At 43.4% G+C, this 12837-nt stretch overlaps 1 protein-coding gene across 13 annotated transcripts in view; it reads right to left on the bottom strand.

The window, feature by feature from the left end:
• dclk2a (doublecortin-like kinase 2a) overlaps nucleotides 1-12155 on the bottom strand; it is a 48331-nt gene extending 36176 nt beyond the window's left edge. For 2 of the 13 annotated variants that reach the window (XM_034585926.1, XM_034585953.1), the window contains exons 1-2: nucleotides 11220-12153; nucleotides 6269-6597 (exon numbers count right to left, since the gene is read on the bottom strand). In XM_034585926.1, the coding sequence (XP_034441817.1) occupies nucleotides 6269-6597; nucleotides 11220-11622 (732 nt within the window). In that variant the 5' untranslated portion in view covers nucleotides 11623-12153. Of the gene's footprint in view, nucleotides 1-6268; nucleotides 6598-11219 lie in introns of all 13 variants that reach the window. The other 11 variants (XM_034585936.1, XM_034585912.1, XM_034585897.1 and 8 more) reach the window with 8 other exon arrangements.
• Between the last annotated feature and the right edge of the window lie 682 nt (nucleotides 12156-12837).

Raw genomic sequence — 12837 nt, 5'->3', positions numbered from 1 at the left:
AACTTGCTGTGCAATTGTGATCCTTCCAGTGCTAAATTTCTATCGTATGTGACGTGTCGGTGAGTAATTGTTAAGTTTTTACTACTGAGTTTTTCTGTATTTGCTCCTAAAGGTACAAATAAATGTGCACAGAAGTGAATAGAATATATTAATGATGAAAGTGAAGCTACATTTTAAAATGGATTTGGTAGATACATTGAGGACAGTTTAGGTTTTGGTCTAAACATGTGTTTTTAATGGTTTTAAAGGGATTTTAATTGTTGGTAACTACATAAAGACTTCCTTCCTTCCTTCCTCCACCCCCTCCCCACATCTAAACAACTATAGCCTGATGAAAACAATGTTAAGAATCGCGCATGGAGCCTTAGTAGATGGAGTTTTCTCACTCTGCCTTTCTGCAGCTCTCACTCACAGCGTGGTGTCAAATTGTTTGGGACAATTATAAACTGCTGCAGTGCCGAGACCTGTGAGTGACCTTCAGCTCTGATGCACCTGCCCGGAAGAATTTCACTCAAATGAACTGAACAGACTGAGCGATAAAGATTGGGAGGAAGAGTGTGAATTTTTGTTTTCATAGACCAAGATTGATCCTGTAGGCTTTTCCTTACCCGTGTCTACAGATTATTACAGAAGATACAATACAACTGTCCCATTTCGTCTCCGTTCCTCAGCTGGTTGTATAAACTGAAAAGGTCTTGAAAGATTTCAGAGAGAGACAAGTATTTCAGCCCTCACAGCTCAGCAGTCTAAATGGTCTAGTTCTGCTTGTGGCCTCTGGTTAATGGGCAGACTGGCTGTCATCCCGATAACATCACTGGGTGAAAAGGTTTGTGAAAGGCAAATGAGTTTCAGGATTTCTATCTATTCTCTGTGCACTGTACAAAAGTGTTTCAAATATTTACCCTCGCTCCTTCTGTTTTATGGCACAGGGCGTCTCCTCTTTATCACCATTTCCACTGTTTAATTATTCCTGAATGATTTCTACATAAAATAGAGAGAGTCTAGCGAGTCCTGAACTTCTAACTGTTCCCCAAATTAATGAATTCATTGATCAAACAATGAAAAGACAGGGAAATCTTATTTTCTGCCTGCCCGCTCAGCTTTGAGATGTAAAACAGGATTTTCTCTGAAAAGCAGCAGCTGATTCTTTTGGCCCCGATAACCGACAACTACAATTAACATTCAGTCTGAGGAGGGAGAGTGGACAGAGATGTGTTGTGTGAAGATGCTCAGACACACAAACAAACACCCACACAAACACAAACACACCTGACAGCTGCACTTTAACGCCCCGTCCAGGTTATAAGTCTAATTATCCGGTGGTGGCAAGTGTGTGTGCGTGTGTGTGTGTGTGTGTGTGTGTGTGTGTGTGTGTGTGTGTGTGTGTGTGTGTGTGTGTGTGTGTGTGTGTGTGTGTGTGTGTGTGTGTGTGTGTGTACCAGCGGGAGGGGGCTGCCGGGTGGCTGGGACCTGTGATTTGATTTTTGGAGGAGCAGATGGCAGGCTGCTGCTGGAAGGCATTTGGGGTGTGTGGGGTGTGTGGTTTGTGTGTGGGGGTGTGTGGGGGGGGGGGGTGTAGTCTTTACTTTCTAGGAGTGCAAAGTAAAGCTTTTCATAGAATCTATGGGATTAGTTGGTTACCATGGGTTACTGCTATGTTGTGATTCTCATTTAAAGACCTGATAATATTTGGTGATACACACCTTAAATGAAGCACTGACACCGAAACCAAAAGATGATTTGTTTGTATTTATGAATTATAATATAATTCATTTATGAGCTGAGTAACTGAACAAAGTTGCTACATTAATCTGTACACACACTAAGTCAGTTTAGCCTTCTGAGCCATCTTTGTGTTTAACAGCACCACAAACTACAGCGCCGGTAAAAACTCAACATTATAACTTTTTATATAGATAACTGCAAGGTTGTTTTATTAGGAACATAATAAAACTGAGTGCATCATAAAAATCTAAATGACAGATATAAAAGCCTTGTCTCTGTAACAAGTGTGTATCTTTGTGTGTGGAGAGCACATCCACAGAAGTGTTATTGGTCTGGTGTCCGTTTCTGTGCCTTCTGTGTCATTTCCAAATACACACAACAGAATATTCTTTTCACTTCGGATGGAAAACGTTTCCCTCGCCTCCAGTGAACTCTACCATATACTGATTACACTCTGGGCTGGTTGAGATTGATAAACAGATATCGATTCTCTGGTCCGGCTCGGTGGTTTGAAGGAAAACATGGATCCCAAAATGTTTGTGTTGTCGTTATAGGAACTGACATTAGGAAACGCCCTCTGCTCTACAGCCAAGATATAAAACACTGTCCAGCACCTCTACCAGAAATTAGTCATTTTACTTATTTAGTTTTAAACCGAAAAGGAAAAAAATCACTATATATTGACACATTCATGAGTTTGGTGCATGTCGTCAATGTGGCAGGATTTTTGAATTTTCAGATAAACTTAGGAATTCATTGTTCCTTTATAGATTGACACAAATCTCCCAAAAACTAGATTCATCTTTTAAACATTCGATAAATTGGCTGACAAGAGAACATTATTTATTTCCTATTCATAAAAAGTTGATGTCTTGGAGGAACATAGAACAACGATGGAAGTGGAGAACAGCCTTTTGTTTGTGTGTCCGCCAGTATGACGTCACTTGGACTGTGAGGAGGCTCATCAGTGTCGAGAGGTTACACACAAACAAGTCCGCTCCACAAGTAGTCAACATGCATACAGAAGAAGTAAAGACTATGTTGACATATGTGAAATATTATTTTGCACTGGGAATAACAAGAATCCCCTCAGCCTAGATTACAGAGAGCACGCACTGACTTCCAGTGATCTGACTGCTGCTGCAATGGACAGGATGTTGCCAGGTGTCCAGCTCCGTGCTTTGGTTCAAGTTACAGGCTTAATGGGTTAAACCCTCCAATTAGACTTTTAATTCGATCCTGAGACAATCCTGCTGCAGCCGAGAGACGAACACGGGTCAAAAGCAAAAGACATCATGTCGAGAACATTCTCGCTGTAGCCTTAGGGTCGTTGCACTGACAGATGTGAAACACAAATTCTGTCTGCTGCTGAAAAGAATATCCTGAAGAAAATTGCTCCAGAAGAGAAGAAGCATTTTGTAAGTGCGTGTAACTTTTTCACATGAAGGTTTTCAGACAGAATGATAAAGGCGTCTGTTGAAAAACCCAAACAGGCTTCAAATCCACTGAATCATCATCAGAAACACTTCCTGACTCCTACATGTAAACATTCACCTCTAAAATGAATTATTGAATCTGGAATCTGTTGCTTGTATCCAAAGGAGTAAATGCTGTGGAGGACTTGAGCACTTGGTGACACCGTGTGTGAAGATTAACTACAGAACCACTGCCTCCAGCTGATGAGGAGAACTTCACAGTGTCAGACTGAAGGATGAATGGATTCATGTTCCAGGAAAAGAAGATATCATTCATCAAATGACGCTGAAATAAGAGACTGCTGTGACTAATGGCTGATGTGTTTATCGTTTAAAATCCTGTGGTGAGGATCTGAAGAAGATACACGATGTGGTCGGCGTGAGTTGTGTGATGTGTCATTTGAAATAGTAGAGTGCCTCTCCACAATCACAACTGAAATGATTGATTGATGATTTGAAAGATAAATACGCAGCTAGAAGGAAAAGGAAACACGAACTTACTGCATCAGATCTGCCTGATCTTAGAGTGTAGACACCTGACCTAAGTCAAGCTGGGTTTGGACAAAAGTGTTAAATGATATCTGGGATTGGGTCGGGTTTGGTCTCGCTGGCTGGACTCTCTACTTGATTTATTCAGACACAAACAACACAATACCCGTCATGTTTGGGTCGGGCTCGGCTAATTTTCTCTCAGGGTTCAGACAAACCATTGCTCCACAGTCACAGAAACAAACAACAAGTTTAAGACCATCCAGCACAGGAAACTTTAAGCTATGATTAAGTTAAATATACAGTGACATTCTGGATACTATTAAATAACCCTGACAAACCCTTATAAACTGTGTTCCTGTTGTGTGCTGGCCTGACAGAGAGGACGCTGGTCTGGCTCTGTCAGGGGAGATAAGAATCACTATTCTCATGAGTCACTTATCTGGACTGTCAGAAATCCTGCTGTCGGCTCACAGGAAACAAACAGCAGCTCTTTTGCTTTTCAGACTTTACTTTTTTTAAATGAGGACATTGTTTTCCGTTTCATGTACACTTAACGTCAAAGTTATTTCAGCAATAATCAGCAGCTCAGTGGAGTTGTTCATTTAATTATACAGCTCAATTTCACTAACAATTAAACAGCTGTTTTAGATTTTATGAGAAAAGTCTTTGTGAACATTTTGACCTTTGTTCATAAACACGGTTTCACTGCTACACCGACAGTAAACAGGCAAATCGAACATGAAATCCACTGACGCACGAACAGCACGAGCAGATTCAAGAAACGTCTCAATGAGTTTAAAAAGCTCAATGTGACCATTTGCTGCGTCACAGGGGAAATAATCATATTTGGTTCTCTTGATGTGTTTCAGGCATTTCAAAAATCCATTGTAGGCACCCTCAGGCAGTGCAGAGCAGAAATGTGGGAGCAATTATACTTACTTAAGTTCTTCTTGCATTTAAAAGTCTAAGCTATATTCCCTGCCTTTTAAACTTTCATTCTGTCATTAGCCAGGGGTCTGTTTTATGTCCTTTGCTATAAAACCTTTGAAACTGGTGAAAATAATTGTATTTGTATCTTTGCATTCAAAAGTTTAGTCCTTTAAAGTTTTGACAATAGAATTCTATATACATAAATATGATGTGAATCTCATAAATGCATTCCAGCCCTTACACAACCTCACATCTGCCATAAGTTGACCTAACTTTTTCATTCAAGTTCCTGTCAAGTTCAAAAGATTCTTTTGAAAATGTAACTTTTATACATTTCCTCCTTTGTGATGTGTCATTTATTTAAGTATAATTCATCCTCGACATTTATCATGAGCTGCAGTTGTTTAAATCACTTCCGCGGGATGAGTTAAAACAATATAATTAATAATCATAATGTAAGGAGTCTCCCAGATGAGGACACATTGACATAAATCTTTTCGACGAGGGCCACCGTGTGTTGGAGCTCACCTCGTCTCCCACCACCAGGGACCCTCAATGAGAATCTCAGCTGTGTTACAGCGGTGGACGTGTCCCAGAGGGATCAGATTGTAGCGAAAACAGCCTCCGACGGCTTCATGAGGTGTGGAGGACACCACACTGATGGTTATAGCAAAAGGCCTGAACTCCAAAGTGTATTCATTAGCGCCTTGTTGAAATAACCGTGGCTGTGTAATTACGTACGGATGATTAAGGACGATGTGATTACCTCCGCTGCTGACACAGCTGAAGCCGATAAATCACAGCGGTTTCTGGAGATAAAACCTTTCGGCTAAAACGCTCAGCCCCGCAGGCCCATCTGGTTTTCATGTGCACATCGTCCGACCTCATATTCTCTGAAAACAATGCAGGGAACTCCCTCTGTAACGGCCGGGTTATGTAATGATAGTCAGTGAGCTCATGGATTGGCAGGAACCAGAAAGTACCTTGCTTCTATGGATGGTTTTGCTATTGTCATCTACACAGGAGGATACGGTTGTAAATCAAACAGGGATGATGCTTTCAGACCAAGGAGGTTATGTTTCCACCCTTGTTCATTTGTTTGTTCTTGTTTGTTTGTTTGTAAACAGGATTGCGCAAACACTACTTGATGGATTACCATGAAACTTAGTGCAAGGATGTAGTATAGGCCTGGTAAGAACCCATTCAATTGGGGTGTGGATCTGGATGAAGGTGTGGATCCAAGAATGTTTCTATCACTTGCTTTAAGATTGGGAAAATGGGTGTTTGTTGACTTTTCTTCCCTCTCTGTATTTATGTTCTGTTATACTTATACATGTCCAATTGTCTCTATTATAATAATATACAACCTGTATTAAAGCTCTTGTATGTTTTGTATTTTATTCTTTGTTTTAATTGGGTCTGTATTTTATATAAGACATAACTGGTTTCTACCACACCCCACGTGTATTGTTTAACATTTAACTTCATGCAATTTGTATTAATGTTGATTGAAATCAGGCATATTTAGGGGACTCATATCTATGCATGTGTGTAATATGGTGAAGGCTGATTTAACTGTTGGGCCTTGGCGGAGGTTTTGCGCTCTACTGAGTGTCACAAGCAAGTATTCTCCTTGACAGACTGACCTGCTTGCCCTCCAACGTGTACAGCCTCCTCACGGCTCCCGAGTCCAACTTGATGGCCTCCGTGATGTCGGTGAGCACCTGGTCGAAGGAGTGCGCCGTCTTCTTGTTGAGCAGTATCCGAACGGCCTTGCGCGGTTTGACGCCGCTGCGGATCACGGTGACGAGCTTCGGTTTGATGAAGTCCTTGGACTCGCGCTGCACCAGCAGCATGAGGGAGGAGAGGGAGCGCGAGGTGCCAGTTTTGCAGCCCACCGACCAGTTGGGGTTGACGTTCTTGGTGTAGTCCACACGTCGGAAGGGTTCGTTGGAGGCGCACACGTAACTCTCACCTGGAGGAGGACAGAAAGTTGATGGTAGATATAGTCAACACATATTCACATCCAAGAAACAAAACACACAGTCATGCATCACACGTACGGAATGCACCATAAATACCGCTTCCACTTCTGCGTCAGACGAACGACAAAGAGTTAACATTCCTCAGTTGGAACAGAAAGGCACATTGAGAGGCCGGTCCAGCGTAACACACTGCCCTTCGTACCGTTCAGCTGCCGAGCTGCTGCACTGGCCTCCCTCCAAAGCAAAGCATTTTGTTTCATCTGCCAGCATTCCATCGGAAACGTTAACACGCAAATGTTTCCCCTCAAGAACAAAGTCGTGTGACAACAGGGGGCTGGCTGGTCAAATGAACACCACAGCAAGAATGTGTGGGGGGGATTGTTGTGGAGTGAGTGTTGAGAAACTGTTGTTCCTCAATGCCGAACGTGTTTCTTCAGCATGAGTAAGAATGTGACACATATTTTCTCTCGTGGCTGCATTCTATTTCTAAAGTATGTCAGTGTCCTTGAAGAGTAAAGCTACTGCTCAACAGGCGCAGACATAATTCCTCTTTCTGCATAATGAATAGCCTGATCACATTTATTGGATCCAATAGTGGAGCATTGTTTTTGCCATATCGTTCACTGCAGCAATATAAGAACTTCCCAGTGGCTGGGGTGTGGTATGTTAGGAAAACTGCATAGTAATTAGGTCAATCTCTGAGCCCATTGGCTGTCGTCTGACAAAGAATTAGCCTGTGGGGGCAACAGCCAACATTTTGGGGCCTCCAGTGCAGACGGTGGATATCTGGGCCAAGACTATCTTCTGTTCACCGTTCACTGTTTACAGTCCGAGTCCGAAATAAAATGTTACTGTTTACTGATAATACATAAAAGTGTCACAAAATGATAAAATTATCACACAGAGGGCAAAATGTATCGTACAAATACAATAATTATCGTACATCTGGCAACACTGACCCTTTTCAATCTGTTTTTAGAGATTATAATGAGGTTGGCCATGGAGCAAACAGACATGTTCGTTTTCAAAGCAGCATAATCCTTAAATCCTACAAACCCCACAAATATGTCAGTTAATAACTTTTTAAAAATGTTGTTTGTGAAACCATTTCCGCTGCCTTTGAGTAAATAGTGACTTGTTCTGGTTGCTGGATATGCATCAAGACAAATGAACGGAGCTAGAGTGTTAAAAAAAAGCCGTTTGAGACAGTGTGTCCCACGATGCCTGGTTTTATTAAGCCTGCAATTAACCAGAGGCTAATTAAAGAGCTGGGACGCAGCTGAGGGGGGGGGACAAAATAAAACTGGGGCTGTCAATCATCTGAGGGAAACTGTCAGAGCTGGTGAAAAGTCTGTTCCCTGGATACCCGGGGATCTCAGGTGCAACATCTCCCAGTCATGCGAGAGGCCGCCTCCTCCGCCCGCCACCGGCTGCTGTCCTCATCTGCACAACAGCTGAGGCCGACCTCAACAGAGCTGCCTAACCAGCTCCTACTGCAGTGGTCACACAGCTGGCACCAATATAAGACCTCGGTAGATAGATGTGAGTGAATGGGAATCATAACACAGTGTTGAGGCAGTATAAGATTTATCATGTCCAAAACAATGAAGAGACCCCATCATGCACTGATATTCTCAATTCTTTGTTTTGCAGACTTAATATTCACAGTGGTGGTATAGAAGGAATTAGACATACAATCCTAATCTGTGCCACTTGCAAATGTGTCAATCCTTGGTTTATTCTCTTGTCCAAGAAACTCATTTGAATTGTTAAAAGTGATCCCAGAGTAATTTATAGATATATAGGTCGAGCATTATGAACATCCACCTTCATGTATCCATCATCCTTACATTCAGGATGCAGCTCAGTTTTTAGCCTGGAGCAAAAAAATCTATAAATCTCTACAAATTAGACATTTAAAATCATTCATGACTGAGGGGCTCTTACAACTGTTGAAATTTAAAAAATAAACTTCCAGGCCATGATGACAAATCTCGGAAATTCCCTGAAATCAAATAATTTCATAAAAGAAAAAAAACATTTGCTTTAATTTTAGGTGAACCTCAAACTGTGGCGTTTGATTGGTGTTAGATCTCCCTGGTGTAGAAACAATGATTACAGCAATATATTCTAGCTTCTGACCATTAGTGGCAGCACTGAGAACATTATGCTGCAACATAGATTTTTTAACGACTTGTATTTGTTCTAAATGGCCATTGGAGAAAGTCTCTGGATGTGCTGCAGACAAGTTAAGCATAAATTAATTTTTATTCTGAAGCATTCTCGTCCTGATGAACTGAACGAGCCCTGAATCACAGAAAATAGAGGGCAGTTCTGTATTTTCTGTGATTCAGGGCTCATGAGGAAGTACTCATTCAGCTTCCTCATTTGGTACAGTACCGTGACTCATGATGTGACAACCCTGTATCAGGGCTAATGCTATAAACAGCTATAAAATGTACAATATTTCAAACGCCGGAATTCCTCATTATCTTTAGCCGAGTTGAACATCCCCATTAGGGGACTTCATCTCACCATTTGCTAGAAATAAACCCTTCAGCATGCAAAGTTATTGTCCCATCTGGAGTTCCACTGTCAGCAAGTTGTCCGCACAGTAAACTACAAAGCTTCAGCTCCTGCTACCTCCCTGTGTTGTTTTCCACGAGCGCAGCAGTTCAATTTGGCAGGCTGGCTCCCGTCCGGGCCGTAAGGGGCACACATGTGAACGCTGCTTGATTGGCTTTCCGCACAAAAGAGCCCCAGCAGGCCTCAATCAATGGAGGACGGACCGCTGAGCTGTGCAGTAATGTGCCCTCTCTCCGTCCATTTGGATGGGTGAGTAAACAAGGACAAGACGCTGGAGCCGGCCCACCTGCAGTCCGTCTCACGTTTGAGATGTTTTGACACCTACTGTCAATGCAGGAAAGAACAAGGATTTTTATGTGATTTGGGTGAACTGACCCTTTAAAATAAATCACTAACGGATGCCCTGTCTGCACTAAAGCGGATATTTTGCAGAACAAACTTTTCCCTCTACGTTCGTGCTTCTCATCTACACACAAAAAAGCATCACTAAAAACGATATTTCCGGTATTTGTGTATCCATGTGCACATGTACAACAGAGTATTTGGGGAACCATAATGTCACAGCTCACTTTGTGCATTTCCACAGAAACAACAACAATGGCCGCTCTACGTTTTGTCTAATCACAAGTTTGCAGCCAACTTCAGCGTCACTGCACCACATCACATTCACAGGCTTCTTCTGCCTTAACCATTTCATAAGAAAAGTTATAGGTTAAAGACATTATGAGCTACTAGTGTTGTTTTACGTTCAAAAACATATCCGCAGTAGTGTAGACGAGGCCGAAGTTAGTTGTTGAATTGTCGGTCAGAGGTACAACTCTGGATCAAGCCAATGCACCAAAAAAAAAACAACTTCACTTCTGCTGCAGTTTGCCAAAGTAGTGATGCCACAGAATTGAGATCAGACACTTGCTGGCCTAAATCTTCCTCGGGTCTCTCAGGGGGGACATGGCGCAGGAAATGAGCGGCGTGGAGGATAAGAATAACGACTGCAGCGAGAGGTCAGCGGATCCTGAGTGTGCGTGGCCGAGCGGTAACCCCATCACGTTGAAAGAGGATTGCAGGGCAGGTCGCAGAGCAGACAGACATGAAGCTTAACTTATTACAGAGAGAGGTCACTGTCCCTGCAGGCAGAGCAACACAGCAGGAGAGTGAAAGGGCTGCTGACTGTGCTCAAATCGTGTCTGCAGTGCGCGGCTGCATCTGACAAAGTGGTTTTAAAAAACACATTTGTCTGGGAACTTGGACTCTGTTCTGTTACTTCTAACTATAATATCAATGCAATCAGTCAGTTTCCAGTCCATTAAAGCCCATTAATCCCCCCCCCCCCCCCGCCCCCCTCTACACTGCAAGCAATAAACGGATAGTGTGGATATTGGAAAAGGGGGGAATCTTCCATCTTTCAAGCCCCAAGGGTGAGATTAAGACTTTAACAGCAAATTGACCTTAAAACAAAAACACACAGTCATCAAACATTTACTCCCAGGCAGGAGGTATCAAATACACATAAACTCAACGTGGAGGGAAGTGAAAGACCAGGAATGCGTGTGTGTGTCTCTGTGTGTGTGTGTGGGGGGGGGGGGGGGGGGGGGGGGGGGGGGGAGGGTTGCATGCATGGCACTGGGTCAAACATGTCACAAGAGTTATGTCAAGGATGCAAACTGGGTGAGTGAAGAGGGAAGATTTGCAATTCCAATCCGTTATAATGCGATGCTCCCTTGAGATAAATTGACAGTTTTCTACTGTGCACAACAGATAAATAACTCTCTCTGGTGGGGGGGGAAACTTTGTGGAGCCAGACTTCACATGTCCTGACCTTTAAAACCCCTGGCCTCACTCTCCCGAGGCTGTAGTGCACATCTGCATGAGCCAATCGACCAATATTCAAGGCAAAATGTAGCTTTTAACAAAACAAAATAATCGATTGCATGTCTGGATCAATGCACATTAGTCTGTCGTGCAACCAGGCCTCTTTCATAATGTATGGTGACAAGAGGAAGGTAGTGCATCCATCATCCACCCTTACCCTCCACTAACTCATCCAGGCTGCTGATCCTCCTGCCTCCGTCCAGCACGTACAGGCTCCGGACCCCCTGGGGGAGGTTGACGTTGTCCGACAGGGACCGGGTGAGCTCCATGAGCAGCGCGTCCAGGGACCTGAACCGGTCGTTGGAGACGGCGTACACCAGCCCTTTGAAATACTTGTCCCCGTTGCGGTAGAATCGCACTTTCTTGGCTTTCTTCTCGGACGTGAGTGACTGCAGGGTGCGCGTGCGGTAGAAGCTACAGTGCGCACTGTGCGCGGGGCTGGGGACCACCCCGTTGCCCCTGGAGCCGGGATGCACGGACCCGGTGGCCGAGTTGTTCCTGGGCGTCCGCTGCGGCTTCTCCTCGAAGTGCTCGAACTCAATGCTCCTGCTCAGAGACATGTTTAATCGTCCTGAGAGAAAAAAACAACACTTGACACTTGAATCCAGAAGGGGTCCGTGCACGTGTGCGCCTCCAGTCACTCCAAGACCAGTGTGCGCACTCGCTTCGGCAACTTGTGCTTGTTGCAAAAACCAGCTTCCAGAGAGAGAGGGAAAAAAAACAATCTTCACCTCCACGGACACTGAATCCAGATGAATGAATTGATCTTCCTACAACACCCCGCCGCAGGAGCAGGAGTAATCCAAGTGCACTAATGCGCAGCAGCAGCGGAGTTTGACAGGCATCGCTGTGGAGTTTCCAAACCAAAGTTGGGTGCACCGCAGCAGACTGACCGCAGACCTCCTCCTTCTCCTCCTTCTCCCCTCACATCCTCCCTCTCACTGGAGTCTGAGTCAAACTGTCACATCACTGGATAATGAGGGAGCAGGAAACCCTCCCCAGCCTCAGGGTCCTAATGCCCTGAGCGTTGTTTCAGCTCATGTGTCCAGGACCTGAGGACCATGAAAGTCTTAAAGGTCCAGCCTGTCAGTGAAATGGGATCTATTGGCAGAAATTGAAAATAAAATAATCCTAGTGATGTTTTCACTTGTGTGGTCATCTAAATTGTAAGAAATGTTGTTTTCTTTACTCTAGAATTAACCCTTTATATTTACATAGGGAGTGGGTCCTCTCTATGGAGGCGGCCATGTTTACAGTAGCCTAAACTGGACAAACTAACACCTTTTGAGTTTTTATGACAACTGAAGGCTACCACAGGTTCTAGCTCATGTTTGGAAGAGGAGGGTGAGGTGAGGGGGATTCAGCTTCAACACACAACTTCACCACTAGATGTCAGTAAATTCTACAAACTGAACCTTTAACTGTCCTCCTCCATGACCTGAATTATGTTCAAACTGTAAAAGTACCAGAAAAGTAGTTGTTTCCTAAATTAGACTCACCTTTAAAGTTAGTAAAGTCTGGGTCCCCAAAGCAGAAGTGATAAAGTCTATCTATTCATCTATCTGGCCTTATGTCTATTTATCTATCGACTGTAGATACATTTTTTTTTTTTTTTAAATAGCAAATATTTCTTTATCCTGCACCCTTACAACAAAATTTTGTTATTTAGTCGCTTCTTTCTTTTCCCATGTATAATCCTATACCACCAAGTTTCATGGAAATCTGTTCTGTAGATGTTGTGTAGTCCTGCTAATAAACGTAGAATGGCACTCAGT

The sequence above is a fragment of the Hippoglossus hippoglossus genome, chromosome 1, assembly GCF_009819705.1.
Source record: "Hippoglossus hippoglossus isolate fHipHip1 chromosome 1, fHipHip1.pri, whole genome shotgun sequence".
Taxonomy (NCBI): Eukaryota; Metazoa; Chordata; class Actinopteri; order Pleuronectiformes; family Pleuronectidae; genus Hippoglossus; species Hippoglossus hippoglossus.
The sequence above is the reverse complement of the archived record's forward strand: the minus strand, read 5'-3'. Positions and strand labels throughout refer to the sequence as shown.